The sequence below is a fragment of the Artemia franciscana genome, chromosome 9 (assembly GCF_032884065.1).
Source record: "Artemia franciscana chromosome 9, ASM3288406v1, whole genome shotgun sequence".
Classification (NCBI taxonomy): domain Eukaryota; kingdom Metazoa; phylum Arthropoda; class Branchiopoda; order Anostraca; family Artemiidae; genus Artemia; species Artemia franciscana.
Genome location: NC_088871.1, coordinates 48660223 through 48680571, shown reverse-complemented (window position 1 = coordinate 48680571; position 20349 = coordinate 48660223). Strand labels below are relative to the sequence as shown.

General features: G+C 34.9%; 1 protein-coding gene across 3 annotated transcripts in view; it reads left to right on the top strand.

The window, feature by feature from the left end:
- Positions 1-20349, top strand: part of LOC136031504 (acetylcholine receptor subunit alpha-like) — a 201737-nt gene that overhangs the window by 106968 nt on the left and 74420 nt on the right. For all 3 annotated transcript variants that reach the window (XM_065711166.1, XM_065711167.1, XM_065711165.1), the window contains exon 7: positions 3887-4055. In XM_065711166.1, coding sequence (XP_065567238.1) covers positions 3887-4055 — 169 coding nt within the window. The remainder of the gene's footprint in view (positions 1-3886; positions 4056-20349) is intronic.

Here is a 20349-nt window from a genome sequence, read left to right as displayed (position 1 = left end):
TGATATAGTAGTTTAATTAGGGTTTTCCTAAAATCTCTATGTACTTCCTCTTAAAAATAAAATTATATTCACAATCTTCAGTAATTTATTTCTAACCTCAGAGCAACCATATTTCAGAAACTAATTTACCACACTAACAGCATCTGCTTTCCTAATGTTTCTTAATCCTTTTAGTACTATCTTTAATTCTTTCTCACAAAACAAATCTTCCTTTCACAGCCAAGGTATCAAAAAATTTTTCATTTTCCTTTATATCTTTTCTTGCAACTTTAATCTCGGTTTAGCACATTCTCAAAATATTCTTCCCATATCTCTTTAACTCTTTCCTTATCACTAATTGCGGCCCCGTTCCTTTCTTTAACTGGGATAAGTCGGGACTGAACACTCCCTCTCAATTTATTAACATGCGAGTATAATATTTTACTATTATACCGTCAAGCTGCATTTTCCAGATTCTCAGCAATTTTATCAATAGTTTCCACTTCAGACCTTTTTTAGTTCATATTTTAATGCTTTCTCCTTTTCTTTACATTCCTCTCGTTTTCGTATGATCTATCACTCAGATAATTCTTGCAAAAAGCTCCTTCTCCTCTCTTTATAAAGCTTTGTAAAGCTTTTCCACTAATATTTCTAGATACGTTCATAACTATCTACCCCAAGACGCCATCAGCCACTTCATAAAGCCAAATTATTTTCCTAAAATTATTACTTCTATTTTCTACATTGTCGAATTTCAAATTATAATAACATAATCAATAAACCCTAATACATTGCTAACACACACTTTAGACAGTCTAAATGTTAATAGCTTGCTTTGATTTAGTGCAAAATATTCATAAACATTCCTTAAAACTTTAACTTCTTACCTTCAGTAGTAGCAATAGTTGTAGTAGTAGTAGTAGTAGCATTAGCAGCAGTATGTACATACCACCTTTTGTTTTTCCATCACTCCCTTCAAAACATGTTAAAAGTATCAAATTAATACCATAACAGCTCTTGAGGCGTTCTTGAAACGTCTTTTTGACAACCTGTATGCGCTTAATGTATTTTGATTTAGTTCAAGACTGTCTCGACGTTCTCTGGAATTTTTGTCTTAGTACCCTTAGCTTTAGTAGCAGTAGTACTTGTAGTAGCAGCAGTAATGTTAGTAGTAGTAGTAATTATAATAGCAGTATTAGTAGGAATATTAGCAGTGCAATTAGTAGTAGTAGTAGTAGTAGTAGTAATCGTAGTAGTAGTATTAGTAGTAGTAGGTGTAGAGTTAGAAGTAGTAGTAGTAACAGTAGTAACGTGAAAATATTGGCTTACTGGTCAAATGATCATTCCCCTCGTCGTTCCGTGAAAGCTCCAACATAATACCTTCAGTCATTACTGAGTTACCCCTCTTTTCAACCTTTGTGCAAAACACGTCATGACGTTTTTTGATTTAATTCACACCCCCTCACCGTTCTTTGTAAGCTTCACTTGAATACCCTTGGTCTATTTGAAAACTAGAGATCGAGTATGCCACCCTTTCTCAGTGACAAATACTAGATGTAAAGAATGCACACATTGCATAATTTATGGCCTTTCCCCAAGGGCTCTGAGGGATTGACATCCACATAGACATAGTTATTAGACCTTTCAACTATGGTGAACAAAATACCCATCTGTAAATTCTGATTAGATGTGTTTGGGAATTAAGGGACGTGTTATGGGGGCTGGTTGCCTTCTTGTCAGTTTTGACTCTTTAAATGGCACTAGCACTTTCAATTTCCAATCGACTGAGGTCCTTCAGAAGTTTCCACGACAACTCCTTGTATACGAAGTTGCTTGATGAAAAAATAATGGAAATATAATACACATTGTGCCTACATCATTCTTTGCTAAGCTGCCTAAATTACACTGATTTTCTTCATGATGCTACTGCCTTTTGCAGGGAGTTTAGCTCTTTTTTCAAAATTCAACAAAATCACCGGGGAAAAATATTTAAATAAATGTCAAGATTATCATTTGTTCGGTTTTCAAGAGGATTTTTCCGAACAAATATTTACTTAGGGATATACCGATGGACGCTGGCAGGAGGTGTTGGGGGCAGGGGACAAGAATTTCTGCTGCCTGAACTGTTTTTCTTAATTACCAAGTTACGAGTGAAATTTTGTCTTGTTTATATTCAATTTCTACATTCTTGGAAGCAGCTAGCTCTCCACTAAAGAGCTCTTTTGTAATATCAATTTTGAAGGCAGATGTGACAGAAACTAGATTTTTTCGTTCGTAAGGGTTTTCGGATATTTAGCTGATATTTTCAATGCATTAATTTTCTACTGACTTATTTCTACTGACTATTATCAGTGTTTGTATAATTTTGTTTTCATCGCTTGCTATTTAAATAATATTTTAATTAATGAAAAATATTATGTTTAAATTTTAATTTTTTAAAGTAAATACAATCGTGTCAAGAAACTATTAAAAAAAATAAAATCAAATTTCGACTGAAAGTAAGGAGCAACATTAAAACTTATAACAAACAGAAATTATGACATATATGAAGGGGGTTGCCCACCTCCTCAACACCTCACTCTTTACACAAAAGTTTTTTAGTGCTTTTAGAATAGCCACTTGGTGTTCTAATCCAACAGCTTTTGTTTTTTCAGGAGTTGTTCTCAAGGAATTGGGACAAACTTCTAACTTTAGCATAAAGAGGGATGTGCTCAGGAGGGGGCAACCACCTTCATAAATGTCATAATTTATGTTTGTTTTAAGTTTTAATGTTGCTTCTTTCTTTCACTTAAAAAAATGTTGTTTTTTCATTTCTGATTGTTTTTAAAATAACGGCCCGAAACCTGGCCCCACCTCCAAGGAGAAATCCCCCTCCCCATAGAAATATCTTCTAGACAATTAAGTCCCGATGAATATTTACCCCAGACACTAATCCTTTACAACTCCACGCGTAAAATTGAGACGGAAAACAGAAAGCAAAACATATGAAAAGAATCTTGTATAGGAATTCTAGCAAATTCTCAAGTTTAAAATTTAGCCCGACAAGTTCACCCTCTGGAAACTTCCCTCCCTATGGAAAATTTCCCCTTGGCATAACCCACAGCCAAAAATTCGTCTACTCTCCCATTTGAAAATGTATGCATGATTCCCAATAAAAAATACTATGCGTAAACAATAGACAAATTTTATAACTTAAAGACCTTTCCCCAGGGGCCGTGGAGGGTCTTGTTATTGGGCCTTTCAACTATGATGGACAAAATGGCTATCTCAAAATTTTGATAAGACGATTTTGGGAAAAAAGGTGCGGGGAAGTGAGCCTAGTTGACCTCCAATATATTTAGCTCTTTAAAAGGGCACTAGAAATTTTAATTTCCATTCGAGTGAACCCTCTCTAGATAAGACCACTGGGTCAGTGCGATCACCCTGGGAAAAAAACAAACAAATAAACGCGCATCCATTGTCTTTCTTCCGGCAAAAACAGAAAATCCAGATAGACATTTTTTCCAGATAGGAGGTTGAAACCACTGAAACAAGGTTCTCTGATACGCTGAATCTGATGGTGAGATTTTCATTAAGGTTCTTAGACTTATAGGGGGTGACTGTATACCCTTTCCTGAAAGTTTCACTGGTCTAGACCAATATTTTCCAGTATAGCAACAAGTGGTATTTTTGCACCTCTGTTCAAGTTACCTTCCATTGGTTAACCAGTTGTGCCATTTACACCTGAAAACTCAAAATGCACAGCAAAAAAAAAGAAAAAAAGACAAAACCAACGGTATGATAAACGAAATAAAGAGTACACAAGTGCGTACACAGTCTCAAAATCCCGTGTTTTCATACAATTTTCTTAACTTTTCCGTCCATTTATAGCAGCACCCTTCTACACAGTAATTTTTTTTTGTTTCAGGAGCGAAAAGTTTTATACCTGCTGTGACGAGCCATACCTCGATATAACGTTCAACATAACGATGCGTCGTAAAACCCTTTTTTACACGGTCAACTTGATAATCCCTTGTATGGGAATATCGTTTCTAACAGTTCTAACGTTTTATCTTCCCTCTGATTCAGGAGAAAAGGTAATTCAAGGCAATTTTATTTTCTTAACCTTTATGTTTTGGCACATAGCCAAAATCTATTTTCTCCTAAACTGGTCTGGCATAATCTTAGGGAATTTCCGGGAATGAGCTTAGAAAGAAAACTGGGCGACAGTTTTTGGGCTTTAGTTGTTATTACTGATATTAGAAGCAGTCTTAGAAACACGGGAATCCTTAGGATTAGATAAAGGAGCGGAGATTTTAATTAAGAATGAAAGCGATAGCTTTTGCAAACGAAAATATTGTTTTAGGCTCTACTCTGAGAGAATAGTTCATGCAAATTATGTGCGATCACTTTAAGATTCTAGCTATTGAAACTTATAATGGGAGAAGTTACATTTCGCATGTTCTGTACAAGAGGGAGTAGACCAGAAATGCTTTTGTTAAAACTAACCAATCTATGAAGCAACCCCTAATTCTTGCTTTGAAGATAGAAAAAACGAAACAGTTTTAACGTGAATCTCCATTTTCAACTCTTCCTGCAAGTGGAAAATGGCAAAAAAATTGAAAAAAAGTGTGCAAGTATCTTGGGAAGCATATCAAGTTTTGGAAAATTGAGCGAATGAACAAAATATCCGGTAGGGGCAATAAACAGAAGGGGAGTCTCGGAGTGGGGAGTAAGCTTGACAGAACTATATAACAGAACCAGCGACCCCTAGCGATTTATCACCATTTCTAGTGATTTGTTATGTTGCCTCAACAAAAAATCACTATAGTTGCCCATAAATCACTGGCTTATTGAAGAAAATCACTAAACCAACCAGAAATCATTAAAATCCAGTGATTTTTTGTCACCTGATGGCAATCCTGAACATAACTGTTATGTAATTCCGTGTAAGTCATTAACGTCGACTGTGAGTTATCAAATTGTGTACGATAGTCGACAAAAAGTAAAGAGGAATTCTTGTTATTAGTAAGCAAATCAAACAGCTGGTGAGAAAGAAGTGGAAGTTAAAAATGATTCTTGTTCATAGTAACGGAGACTCGCGAAAAAAAAATAAAAGCTTGGTAACGATATATACATACTTAAGAAAATGAATTTTTGGAAAATACATCAAAATGCTTCTTATACTATCTCCAAACATAAAAATTCAATAGCCTAGAGTGTATTTACAAAAACATAACAGGATAAGAAACATTAAATAACTTTAGAAAAACCGGATACTGCTGATTAAAACATAATAGCCATTTGATATTGCATAAGGAGATTTTCCACACTGACGCTAGAAAGAAAAGGCACAATTATTCTTACTTTCTTTGAATACTTAAATTTTCAGCTCCATTATCTTAAAAGGCGATTGGTGCATAAATCAGTTTGCACACAGCACACAGAAAATGTGCATAAATCAGTTTGCTAAGCCAACTCTAAGATGCATTCAATAAATCAAACAGTGCGCGGCAACAAACTGTAAGCAGGAAGTGACACAACTCAATAGTAACTGAAACTCTAAAAAATGAAATTTTGACGTATATAAATATATAAAAAAATTGTTTGTTATGCTAAATTCAAATATATAAAATTTATGAAGGTTAATGTTACACATCAAAAGCTATGCGTCTGAGAAAATATGCCTGATTTTCATAAAAGGGGGAAATATCCACTAAAAGTCAAGGAATTTTAATGAAAATCACCCGAGAACCCTTTTATAGAAGTTTGAAGCTCATATCTCCAAAAATATGGAATTTTGTATTTTTTTTTGCCACAAGAAAGATCACAAGAAATCCACAAGAAAGGTCTTCTTGAAGTGACCAAAAACTTGGAGGGCAGCTAGAACTCCTCCTACTACCGTTGTTCCTCAAAATCGTCTGATCAAAATTTTCAGATACCTTTTTTGTTCAGAATTGCTGAAAGTTTCAAAAACTATGCCTTTGGAGATAACATGACCCCCCTCACTCCCCTGGGAAAGGTCTTTGAGTTATAAAATTTGCCCTTTGTGAACTTGTAAGAAGTTAGCGAGGCATTACTCCGACAGCCCACTTAGGGCAGTATTCCGACGACACATATAGAGCAACACTCCGACGACTCACATAGGATAATACTCTAATAACACATATAGACCAATATTCTGACGACACACATAGAGCAATACTCTGACGACTCACATTGCCTATCATTCTGATGACACATATTCCATCATTCCGAACACAAAGACAACCCTTTATTTCGAGCGCACAGTATGTTAAAATCAATTATATCTGCTTTGAAAAGGACTTTTTAAATTGTTGACTTTTCTTACGGGAAATCAGAGACTGAAGAATCCACATGGAAACTTGAATATTCTCAGATAGTGTTCAAAATCAAATCTAGTATATTAATTTTTTTCAATTAGTATGCCAATAAATTGAGTAAATGCATTCGGCCCACAACATAAAAGCCTCATACAATATACCAGAGTGGAGAATCATTTTCCGTGATATTGTCAGGCATTCTTTCAGTGAATTAAAAAAAAGTTTTTTAGCTGTAAGTAAGAAGCGACATTAAAACTTAAAACTTTCAAAATTTTTGTTTTAACCCCTATGTAACGGGCCATGGAGCCTTGTAGTGGTAGAGAGTTATTGTTGTCCATTTACTTTTGATGTTAATAAACTGAACTGAACTGACCTGAAAACAAACAGAAATTATTCTGTATATGATAGGTTTTAAATAAAATAATAAAAAAGGGGTTAAATTGAAAAAAACTTGCTTATTATTTAATCTCCGAACGTTCTTAAATTAATGTATGTTTTCATTTTGGCTCAAGGCACAGGAATAATTAAAATGTAATTTGTATATAATTTTTTTTGGCTAAATGGCTTTCTCATATTTTTCTTCGGACGATTTTGATAAGAAAAGAGGTGGGGAAGGAGGCCTAGTTTTCATCCAATTTTTGGTTACTTAAATATGCAACTAGAGATTTTATTTTTTACAAACGTTTTTATAAGCAATAAATATAAGTAACTTTCAAATTAACTTACGTAACAAACTTCTATATTTGTCTATTTTTGTTGTGTATTTAAGGGGGTTCTTCCCCTTATACACGTAATGTTTTCTGTTCCTTTTAATTTTTAATGCTGTTCCTTATTTCAAGTTGAAAATTTTTTATTTATTTATTTTCTGATTTTTTTTTTAAATAATGCAAGAAAATACTGCACCCCCTTCATAGAAATACTCTTAGCTCATGATAAATTTATCCATGGAAAGATCCTCTTACTTAGCCCCCTACTTCTGACCCACCCCCACCCAAACGCGCAGAAGTTCCCCTGAAAATGTCTGTGAAATTCCCAGTAACCATTACTATATGTAAACAATGGTCAAAGTCGTCCCCAAAGACATAGTTATTAGGTTTTTTGACTGTTCTTAACAAAATGGATAGCTCTAAATTTTGATCCGGTAACTTTGGGAAAAAATGAACTTGGCAGAGAACCTAGGTGCCCTTTATTTTTTTCGGTCACTTAAAAAGGGCACTAAAACTTTTAACTTACGTTAAAATGAGCCCTCTTGCGATGTTTTAAGACCACTGGGTTGATACGATCACCCCTGGGAAAAATACAAATAAACAAACAAACAAATCAACACGCATCCATGATCCGTGATCTGTCTTCTGGCAAAAAACACAAAATTTCACATTTTTGTAGATAGGAGCTTGAAACATTCTACCGTAGGGTTCTCTAATAAGCTGAATTTTATGGTGTGATTCTCATTAAGTTTCTATGACTTCTAAGGGGTGTTTTTGCCTATTTTATAAAATAAGACAAATTTTTCTGGATCGTAACTTTTGATGGGTGAGACTAAACTTGATGAAACTTATATATTTAAAATCAAAATTATAATTCGAGTCCTTTAAGTAACCATTGGTATCAAAATTCCGTTTTTAGAGTTTCGGTCACTATTGAGCCGGGTCGCTCCTTACTTACTCTTTATTATCTTTATTATCTTTATTTTCCTTACTCTTTAAATCAAGTTTGACTCTGTCTCCCAACTTCACAATGCAGTTTGTTGTTGTAACTATAGGTATCAAAATTCAGTTTTTAGAGTTTCGGTTACTATTGAGCCGGGTCGCTTACTACAGTTCGTTACCCCGAACTATTTGATATTTTCTTTTCCAGTAATAACTTCTGAAATTCACCGTTTCGATTCAAACACATTTATAAAGTTTCAAGATTCCGTTTCATGTTCTATTTCTTAAATCCACCCATTTTTTGTTCTTGACACCCCCATTGCCGATTATAGACTAATGTGTTTCATGATTGCACTCAATCCATATTTGGATTGAGTGCAATCACCCATATTTATAATGGGTATATTCATTATATTCACTTTTACTCAACTTAAATTTACTCAACGGTATAATATATCCACCAAACATCTTATCCAACTCAAAGGTTAGATGACAATCCTTTCCAATTTCAAATGCTTCATTTGGGGCTCTTGTCTTCTTATCATCACTGTTGACTCTTCAAATTTGCAATAGTGCCAAAATTCGCATTTTCAAAAATATTAGAACGTTTTTGGACTTGAAATAACGTAAACTAATCAAAAATCTATCCTGAACGATGATACTAAGTAACTCACCATCAAACTTTTATGTCAATGGTTACGTGATGGGTACCACGTGCCTGTCCACTTGTATCCGAAGGTCATTTTCACCGAGAAATACCAGCTGGCAAGCATTTCCAAGAACTTCCTTATCACCTGAAAATCGCGATAACACTGTGTGTGTCGTAGGAACAGTGGGAGTATTGGACGTTTTTATTCTTGGCATTGTTTCATCGACAACAAGAATGATTACGCAATACCAGATGCTCAAGAGACAGGGTGTTTGGGGCTGGTAACTCGAAGTTCTGGGGGTACTTGCCGCTTGTATGGTGGGAGTTCTGGATGTTTGTGCAGATAGACCTCATTCTAATGATATCATTGGCAGCGCCATTCGGTAATAAGTAGAAATATCATTAAAACTTTTAAATGAGCTAATTCTATTCAAGACTAGAAGTTCTGATGCTCTATTTAAGAGTACAAAGAGGCTGGCGGGATAGTGGCCCTCTCGCTAAAATCATACATTTTCCAAACATATCCGAAAATTCGAGACAACCATTATGTTCAGCACAGTAGGATGGTCCAGCAACTATGATTCTAGAGATCTTGGGTATGTCAAATCCTCACAATTATGCAATAGGTCCATAAATCATTAAAAATAAATCTTGCTTTAAAGATTAAACAGTCTAACCAAAGTCCAAGTTAAACAGGTCTAACCAAACGAAAGTAAAGAGCAATATCAAAACTGAAAAAAGTAAAAATTATGAAAATACTAGTTTTTTTCTCATTTTCAAATCGCTGAGATGAAAGAAAAATAAAAGACATTTCAACAACACTTTTGAATTGGAGCGTTTATTCCTGAAGATAGAAAAAACACTCTTTACGCTAAAGCTCGATAAATAACTTAATTGAATATTTTTGAGTGCGTTATCTACAGTGCTCTGGTAACTTACCGATTTCATTTTCATACATCCCATCTTGGTATTTTATTGTTTAAAAACAAAAATACCAGTATTCCCTCATAGCCAAATCACTGCGACGAAAGAAAAAACAACAATGAATCTTTCAACAACACTCTTGAATTGGAACGTTTGGTCTCAAGACAGAAAAAAATACACAGTTTAAGGTAAAGAGCATGGCCGATAGGTTGGCGCTCCCCACATTAAAAGAATAATCCTTTTTATTTGTCAAAACATTTTTAAATTTCAAATTTTCAGAGTTTGTCTAAGAACAGTAAAATGTAATTCCTCTGTGAAACAGCTAGATATATATTTATTCGAATTCTCTTTTTAAGCGAAACAGAATCTCATCAAGTTATATTTAAAGATAGTACGAAAAAAACTTCGTTTTCTTAAAGAGTTAAAGAGGCTGCGTCCCAAAGTCGAACCTTAAAACGTACAGGAATTAGGAGAGGCAGTTGGGGGGCTGCTGCCCCCCAAACCCCCCGCTTTTAAAGACTCTTTTGTACAGGTTTTTTGTTGTGGGGGGCTGCCGCCCCCTAACCCCCGCTCTCGGCTTCGGAAAGGCCCTCTTTTAATTATCAAAACAAAAAACCTGTACAAAAGAGTCTTTAAAAGCGGGGGGTTTGGGGGGCGGCAGCCCCCCTACTGCCTCTCTTAATCCTGTACGTTTTAAGGTTCGACTTTGGGACGCAGCCTCTTTAACTCTCTAAGAAAACGAAGTTTTTTTTCATATTATTTCTGTACGTTTTTCTACAATCCATGGTGGATGTAATTTAATAATTCCTGTACTCCTCGTACAGGAATTAGGACTGCCTCTCCTAATTCCTGTACGTTTTAAGGTTCGACTTTAGGACGCAGCCCTTTTAACTCTTGAAGAAAACGAAGTTTTTTTCATATTTTGTGAAAAAAAAGCCCGATAAGGGACTTGAACCCTTGATCTTAGGATTAAAAGTCCCACGCTCTACCGACTGAGCTAACCGGGCATGTTTGAAGTCGAAATACCTGCATGTGTATAAATATAACTTTTAAATAACTTTTAAGAACTTCAAAAATTAATTTCTAAGCTAGAAAATCGAGAGGTTAAGATTTTCCGACGAAACTTTCCAGGAAAATTACTCGGAGAATTCCGCGTCGAATGAGTCTTCGTACACCCAGATCCGATGTCGGCTGTGACCTGTAGGCGTGGCAGAAAAAAAAGGGTTTCTGTCATTTTTCTCAAATAAAAATTTTACGGATTAAGACAGAATTTTTTGAAGCTTTCAGTCAGTCTCACCATGTCGAGCTGATCATTTTGATGTACTTGAATGTTGAAATTCGTAACTTTTAACAACAAAAAACTTAACATGGCCTCTTATGGGGAAATGGGGCTATTCTAAGCTAGAAAATTGGGGGGTTAAGATTTTCCGACGAAACTTTCAAGCAAAATTACTCGGAGAATTCAGCGACGAATGAGTCTTCGTACACCCAGATCCGATGTCGGCTGTGACCTGTAGGCGTGGCGAAAAAAAAACAAAAGGAGAACATGAACATTAAGTGGCTGTGTGCGGTTTCTGGAAAACAGGGAAGGAGTTAACGGATCGAGCTGAAATTTCGCGGATAAGCTTCTGGGCCCTAGGGGACCTTAACTTGTGGATTTCAGCCCGATCAGACAACGTTAAAGGGGTGGGGGGGTGGGGTTGGGGGGTCGAAACTTTCGGCCAGATTTTCCCCATGAAGGAAAAGTCGGAGGGGGATGAAATTTGGCAGGTTTTTTAGTTTGAGCTCGGGCTACAAAATGCATCCCTGCCCATCCCTCTGCGACCACTGAAACCGAAGATCGCTTAACATTGTCGTGGTTCGCCTCTTTAAAGAGGCACGAGTGTGTCTCCTTGATAAGATCTATCAACGTTTATCAAGAGTGTCCACAGAATCAGGGTCGAGATGTAGTTAGTCAGTCTGAAGTGTGTCTTACTAAATGACTTGATTTATGTTCAGTTTAGGTTATTACTTTTCTCCCATACGCTTTTTTTGGAAATTTATTTTTAAAAATTAATCCTTATTCAATCCCAGCTTTCACGTTACTGTCTATGACATCTGATAATTTTATTTAGATTGACAATAGAAGGTCTCTTTAGAAAGTAACTAAAATTTAGGAATACAAAGAAAGCAAGTGAGAGAATGTTATTTATTACAAAAAATTGAAAGCAACATCTTCAAGTGACAACTGACCACAAACTTCATTCAGTTCAATGTTTGTTCAAGATATTTTTTAAAGTATGTTGTTTATATTTAGTAATTCTAAATTCAATAAAAGGTGAAAAGCCAGCTGGAAGAATTAGATTTTTTTAATGGAAAAGATAGTTTGTACTAAAGAATTTCTAATAGCTTTGGATTCGTCAATTTGAAACAAAATGTGTTACAAAATCTTTTCAAAAACAAGGATTCCTAGGCAAAATTTTCTTATCTTAAATTTTTTTTTCAGTGGTCAGCCAAAGCTTAATTAGGCACAAGTCTTTTAGTTATTTAAAACAAAAATTTGTCAAAAGTTTAAAAAATTAAACAAGTTAAAATTGGAACCAATATTGAAATTTTATTTACATTTTCAACTTTCAACCCCCTTCAAAGAAAACTTCCCCTGAACCTAAAGTGTTATGACTACTTTTTTGTCAATAAATTTACAAGAAAAATCCACTGCAACTTAATCTCCCTGTAAGGCCTCCCTGGCCAAAAAGGAACAGGATAGAAAAAAATACCGACAAAAAAATATACACAAAAACCAGAATCTTGTCGCAAGCTAGGCAGGAGAGCAGTGCGTTATTCTACCAACTCAATTAAACACCCAACCAAATCAAGAGACAAAAAAACAGGGAAAACTTAATTATTAACTAAAAATTTGCAAAAGAACATTTTGAAGGTATGAAACGAGTGGTATCTACGTGGTAAAGGCTCTGGGAGCGTGTTCCATACCATGTTGCAAGTCGTCAGAGGTTTGAAGTTAGTCCGCATTGATGGAGTGTGAGGAATCTGTAAGATGTTTGAACTGTGGAGATTATGATTGAGCATAAATAAATGATACTTACTGCATAGGGCAGCGGGAAAATGGCCTTGCAACTTTAAAAAGTGAAAGAAACAGAATACAGAAAACAAAGGGATTTTGAGTGAAGCAAGAGATTAAGTTATGAGCGGTTAGAGTCCTGTAAAAGAGTCCTTGCTTTATCATCAAGTTTCAGACTCCAAGCTTTTTCTAATTTAGATCAAAGGGAAAAGGAAATTACACGGGGATAATAAATAGAAAAGTGGCATTTTAATGCGACAGTAGTGGATAACCACTTACAACGCTTAATCAAAAATTACCAACGCTGAAGGAGGGAGGACCATTGCCACCTAGATTTCAAAAAAACCTTCTATTGTATACCCCCCACACAAATGGATTTTTAAGATTTTTTTTTAATTTTCATTAAAGATAAGTCTAAAGGCCATCTCCTCTAAATTTTGCGAATGGACACCACTCAGAAAGATAGTCAGTGAAAGTAAGAGGTACAAAATCCTTTTTAAAGCTATCTAATTTTGTGGGGGGGGGGTCTTTCCTCATCGTAAATTAAGATCTAATACGAAGTAAAAAAGCTGTATTTCTATATAATATTTTAATTAATTTCTATATAAAACTAAACCCGAAAGGATATATTAGCTTGATTTTACGTATTAACTAAAAATTTACAAGCTATCTACGATATTATAGTATTGAACTTAGCCCCCTCCTTCCAAAATTATGAAATTGTCAAGCACATTAGCACAAAACAAAAGTTCTTGAATGTTTCCATCCCTCTCATTTTATTTATCCCTTTTAGAAAAATCTCCACATCTCCAACTGCGGTTTCTGAAAAATAAGTAATTAAGATTAAAGATTTTTTATGGGCAAACAAGAATTGTTTAACTGCGCTTTGCTTTATTGTTATATCTTCGCTGTCGTCAGCCCTTATAAATAAAGATTCAAGTGGCAAACTCTAGCACTCATAGCTCAATGATTTCCTTGCTTTTTGCTTCTCTTGTGTCAGCACAAAATCTGAATTAGAGCCAGGATTGGGCTTCCATGACGAATGTGATAGATAGATTAGGTGCTCTAAAGGGGAAGAATGAATCCTAGATCCTTTTTTAAAAGTCATCCGTATCTTTTTCTAGTTAGAAAATGATTTATCTGAATAATTCACAGATATAATTTGAGTCAATTCTCTGCTGCTGCCAACGATTGGTCATAGCATTCTACGCAGTGTTTTCGCCTCTGAAAAAAAAAATGACTAGATTTTATTGGTTTTCTTTGTGATATTATAAAAATTTTCAAAAATGTAGATACTCATGTGCTGATTTGGTGTTTTTTTTTTTTGCTTAGGCAAAAAAAAATCACTAGAAACAGTGATGACTATTTCTTGGTTTAAAAAGGAGTTGACCAAAGTTCATGGTTTAAAACAGTAAATTGAACTGAAACAGTAGAAGGAGAGGAAAATGCCAGAAATAAAAAAAAACTAGAAGTAAATATATCAATAGCCAATTAAAATATACTTATATAAACTAACAGCTATAAGAGGCGACGATATTCCATTGCCTATAGTAAGGCCATACAACTCCAATGTCTTATTATCTTTTTTTCCCAGAGGCATTTCATATGGAAGGGATCCTAAGAGGGGGCTCAATCGGTTGAAAATCGGAAGTTCTAGTGTCCTTTTTAAGATTTAAAAATGATCGGAAGGCAACTAGCCCACCAACGCCCTTTACTCCCATATATACCTGATAATAATTTGAGATAGCCATTTTGTTAGAAATAGTTCAAACATCAGATAATAAGAGCTCCGCGGTCTTATTGATGTTCCCTCCATGGCCCTGGAACATGCATTTAAGGTATGCTCCGGGGGGCATATAAGGTTTTTATAGATGGATAGATAGATAGATAATTTTTTATTTGCAACACTTACATAAATAAATATGACAAACCAGTGCAAATACCTGGTGGCATACTTTAGCACTGACAATATTACAATGTTACTTACGCTACGAAAATAAAAACTAGTACTGACTATGTTACATACTTTAGCTCTGATAGAATAAAAATAAAAACAAATGAAGCCAAAGCAAATACAATCCTACAGCATCAACATAAATATACAAAAAACAAACAAAAAATAAATTCCCAACAATGGATTAAACACAAGTCACCAAATTGTTTGTTATTTATTTAAATATTTGAAAACCCGTCATAACTTACATATTAATCCGTCATACCTCTAATCCTCGCACCCAATAATTTTAACAAATTTCAATTTTGCGAGTATTTTTTGCAATTTTTTAATAGATAGTAAGTTCATTATTTCTGAAAAAAATTACATTTATCACTGCGTCGTTAAATTTTTTTTTAGTAGTTTTAAAAACTCTCGCTTATTGCTACATTCTCGTACTGATACTGGAATTGAGTTCGAAATTTTCGACCCAGTATGACGGATGCTGAAACCTGCTCTTGACGTAGGACGAAATTCGCACGAAAAATCTGAACGATGAGTGGTTGAATAATTATGAAATTGGGAATTAGTTGAAAAAATTCCAGAGAAATTTGAAGGTGAACTATTGTATAAATAATCATGACAAATATTAGAAAAAGAAATTGCATGAAGTTAATCCAAAGAATAAATTCCCGGATTCCCTTATAAGTGTCTAACTGAAGATCCATACTCAACATTAAAAAGAATTCTCATTGCTTTATTCTGGAGTATTTGGAGAGATTTAAATACAGATATATAAGTAGAAGCCCAAACAGAAATACAACAAAGAAAATATGGGTGGACGAAAGAATAATAAACTGATTTTAGAATATTTTTAGGAAAAAAATAACGAAGACGTGATATTATACCAATATTTTGGGAAATTTTTAACGATAGTGTTTTGACATGTTTATGAAACGACAAATTTTCATCTAAAATAACAGCAAGGTATTTAAATTGATCAACCCTTTTTAATTCAAAACAATTCAACAAAAGAGATAATCCATCTGAAATGACCGATCCAGTTCGCGAAAACAACATATATTGGCATTTCTTCTCATTAAGAGCTAGTAAATTCTTTTGATACCAAAAAGATACACATCGTAATGTGAATTGCTAAGTCCCGGTGAGAGGAAAAAATTACTACATCATCAGCAAACATAATAATGTTACAAAGAGGCAAAACATCCAGTAGATCATTTATAAAAAGAAGAAATAAAACAGGCCCAAAGACAGAGCCCTGAGGTACTCCGTAATTAATCTGGAAAGTATCTGAACGAAGATCACGGGATTTATCAATACATTCTAGTCGTCTCCCAGAAAGATAAGATGTAAACAAATTAAGAGTTTGTGTTGAAAATCCATAATACTTAAGTTTCGTAAGAAGCAAAGAATTATTTACAGTGTCGAACGCTTTAGCGACACCAAGGAAAATTGCCAAAGCATGTTGATCGCCATCTAATGAACCATTTATATTCAATAAAAGTTCATGAATTGCCAGTTCAGTTGACTTTCCCTTTATAAATCCATATTGAGAAGTATATACATATTTTAGTAGTTGACTATTTACAATTTTTCCCAAATTTTACTATAAACTGAAAGCAAACAAATACCTCTATAATCTGAATAATCAGTTGAATTACCGGCTTTAGCTAATGCTATAACATTTGCTTTTTTTAGAAGTTCAGGAAAAATCCCCTGTGTAAGTGATAGATTAAAAATATGCGTCAATAAAGGGGAAATGCTCGACGCTACCTGTTTAACAATTTGCGCTGAAAATCCGAATTCATCCGCAGAAAAACTTTGTTTAAGCTTCATAATAATTTTGTTTATCTCCTGAGACGCTATCTTTGGAAAAAGTAAAATTTATTTCCGCATGATGCTCATTACATGGAATGATAGGGGAACTTAACTGTGCACTCATAGTCGATGCAAGTCTAGAACCAATTTTACTAAAATAATATCCGAAAGCATTTAAAATGTCTTTAGATTGTGTAATTGTTTTCCCATTTATTTCCATGCAGTCAACACTAGTACTCTTACGACTTTGAGAACGTACTTTCATTTATCGTTTGCCATGTCTTTCTCATATCAGATTTATATTCCAGGAATTTACCATTATAAAATTTTCTTTTCGCATGTCTTTTAATTGAATTTAGCTTATTCCTATAAACTCTATAATCTTGAAAAGATTTGGGTGTCTGCAATTTTAAATAATTCTTAAACTATTTGTTTTTATGTTTTAGTGATACCAAAATACCTTCTGAAATCCACAGGTCAAATCTCTGCGCAAATTTTCCATGCAAAACACGTGTCGAAGAAGCCCTATCCCACAGTCAAATCATTTGATCAATAAAATTCAAAAATTCAGCATTTGCATCATCTGAATTATAAAACAAACTCCAATCATGATCCTCAATTAACTGCCGAAGGACTTTACAATCAGTCCAATCATATCGTTTTTTCGAATTCTTCCTTATTGAATTACGATGTTGTTTATTACTGTTTTTAAATCAAGAAGAACACTCACCGGAAAATGATCTGACATATCACAGATATACATAGCAGAGATATACTTGGAAGAAAACTAGAGGACAACATCATGCTTAGAAAATCCTCATTATTGCCAACATTGGGATTCACTAGACGCTTCTAGGTTTCTAACAGCGGTTCTAAAACTTAAAAAAAATCTTTATGATTACCAGACGGAGGTCTTTAGGGTTACCAGACGGAGGTCTATAAACAGACCCAAAAATAAATGGGTTACAGCCCAAGGGGTGAACTTCAACAAAAATAGTTTCACATAACCCTTCCTCAAAAACAAAAAATCACTGAGAACTCGAAAAGACCATTCATCAAGAATATTCAAAATCTTCCCTCCCCTCCTATTCTGACATATTGTACGCGGAATATACTTCATCGCACGCAGATCTAACATTGTAAGAGGCGTACTAGCAGACAAAAAAGTTTCACAAACCCCGACAATGTCCTTAGGACTAGATATAAGCAAGAACTTGAGTTCACTGAATTTAATTTGCAACCCTTGCGCATTCGCATGTAATGATCGGACAAGAAATTTACACTTGTTATACTGATCGGTTAGAATGCCACCCGAAGAAAATCCACACTCGGGTAGATTTTTCACATAAGGCATATCTTTTTCACTGCCAGTTGCTGATTTTAGAACGAATCAAGCTTATAAAAAGAATCAAGAAAAGACTGAAAGCGATATATAAAGAAAGAAAAAGGAAAACAAAATCTCAATATTTTGTAATTAAGCCACGGGCTCTTTTGACACATTTTGAACCAGAACTACGTCAGAAATCGATCTGCACGGAATGTTTTGTGAACCGCCTTTGACATAAATAACACCTCGTAAAGTCCATACATTTTTTGAATCAAATTTATTGCGTGCAAGCTTCTAAATTTCTTGCCTTTCAAACAGTTCGTGGTAACGAACTGTAGTAAGGAGCGACCCGGCTCAATAGTAAACGATACTCTATAAAACGGAATGTCGATGCTAAAAGATACATACAAAGAATCGGATTTTTATGCTGAGTCTTTGTCATCAAAAGTTACGAGCCTGAAAAAATTTGCCTTATTTTTTAAAATAGGGGGAAACACCCACTAAAAAATATAGGATCTTAACAAAAATCACGCCATCGCATTCAGCGTATCAGAGAACCCTATAGAAAAAATTTCAAGGTCCAATCTACAAAAATGTGGAATTTCGTATTTTTTGCCAGAAGACAGATCACGGGTGCGTGTTTTTTTTCCCAGGGGTCATCGTATCAACCAAGTGGTCCTAGAGTGTTGCAAAAGGGCTCATTCTAACGGAAATGAAAAGTTATAGTGCCCTTTTTGTGTGACCAAAAAAATTGGAGGGCACCTAGGCCCCCTCCCACGCTCATTTTTTCCCAAAGTCAGCGGATCAAAATTTTGAGATACCCATTTTGTTCCGCATAGTCGACAACCATCATAATTGTGTCTTTGGGTATTACTTACTCCCCCACAGTCCCTGGGGGAGGGGCTGCAAGTTACAAACTTTGACAAATGTTTACATACAGTAATGGTTATTGGGAAGTGTACCGACGTTTTCAGGAGGATTTTTTGGTTTGGGTTTGGGGTTGAGGGGAGGAGGCTATGTGGAAGGATCTTTCCTTGGAGGAATATTTCATGGGGGAAGAGAAATTCAATGAAAAGGGTGCAGGATTTTCTAGCATTACTATTAAAAAAAATGAAAATATAAACATGAAAAAGTTTTTTCAATTGAAAGTAAGGAGTAGCATTAAAACTTAAGCAAACAGAGATTATTACACATATGAGGGGTTCTAAAAATACTTTAGCATAAAGAGCGAGGTAGTTCGGAGGAGATAAATACTTCTCTCTTTATGCTAAAGTATTTTTAGTAATTTCAACTATTTATCGTACGGCCTTTCTGATTCAGGGGTCATTCTTAAAGAATTGGGACAGAACTTAAGATTTAGTGTGAAGAGCGTGGTATTAAAGAGGGGAGAAACCCCCTCATATCTATATAATTAAAAATATAAGAATATAAAAGTTTGTTGCGTAAGTTAATTCTTAAGTTATGTATAATTTTTACTAATAAAAACGTTCGTTAAAAAATAAAAGTTCTAGTTGCCTTTTTAAGTAGCCGAAAAATCGGAGGGCAACTAGGCCTCCTTCCCCATCCCTTATTTCTCAAAATCGTCTGATCAAAACTAAGAGAAAGCCATTTAGCCAAAAAAAGAATTGATATGCAAATTTAATTTATGTACGGATAGCGAAAATCAAACAGGCATTAATTCAAAAATGTTCAGAAATTAAATAAAAAAAACTAGTTTTTTTAACTGAAAGCAAGGAGCGACATTAAAACTTAAAACAAACAGAAATTACTCCGTCTATGAAATGGGTTGTCCCCTCCGCAATCCCTCGCTCTTTACGCTTAAGTTTGACTCTTTGCCACAATTCTACTTTTTAAAACAAAGCTTTAGCGTAAAGAGCGAGGGATTGCTGAGGGGACAACCCATTTCATATACGGAGTAATTTCTGTTCGTTTTAAGTTTTAATGTTGCTCCTTATTTTCAGTTTAAAAAACTAGTTTTTTTTATTTAGTCCCTGGTCAAAGCTTCGTTTACATATATTCGGGAGCCCTTCAAATTCTTGCGACTACGGAGTATCTCCACCACAGATGCCTTAGTAAAAAAGCTAAGTTCAATCGGAGTCTTTGTTTTCTGAAGCAGATCACAAACGTTTTGCACTCTTGATAACAGATTTGTCTAAACTGAGTCCCATTTGACTTTTGTCCCATTTTACTTAGTACTTTTTTTTTAACCAAGACGGGGTATATACCGAGCAGAAGTGTCTATGCCTGACACAAAAATCTTGCTAAGAAGCGCAGACTGACTTAAATCGTCTAGCTTGGCTTAAAGTTTCTGGAGCTTCGTCCCATTATGATCAATTTTGGACCGTAAGTCAGTAAGGTTTTTTTTTCAATACGCTTAAATTTGGCCTTAAACTGGAGCTCAATCGCCTCATAAATACCTTGGGTAAAAAGTGTCAAGAAAATCTGCCTTGAGTTGCGATCTTGACGAACTTCCTAGCCTATTAAACTCGTCTTCCACTCTCTTCCGAATTTCGGCTCCAATGCCATCACGAAGGTTTACAATGTCAGTTTGCATTAAATTCACAGATTCGGATAAATCACCAGGTACACACTCACAATCCTCCGTAGACAGCTTTATTGCACGCTGAACATTTTTCCTCCCATTTTTAAGCGACTCAACTAGTTTCGC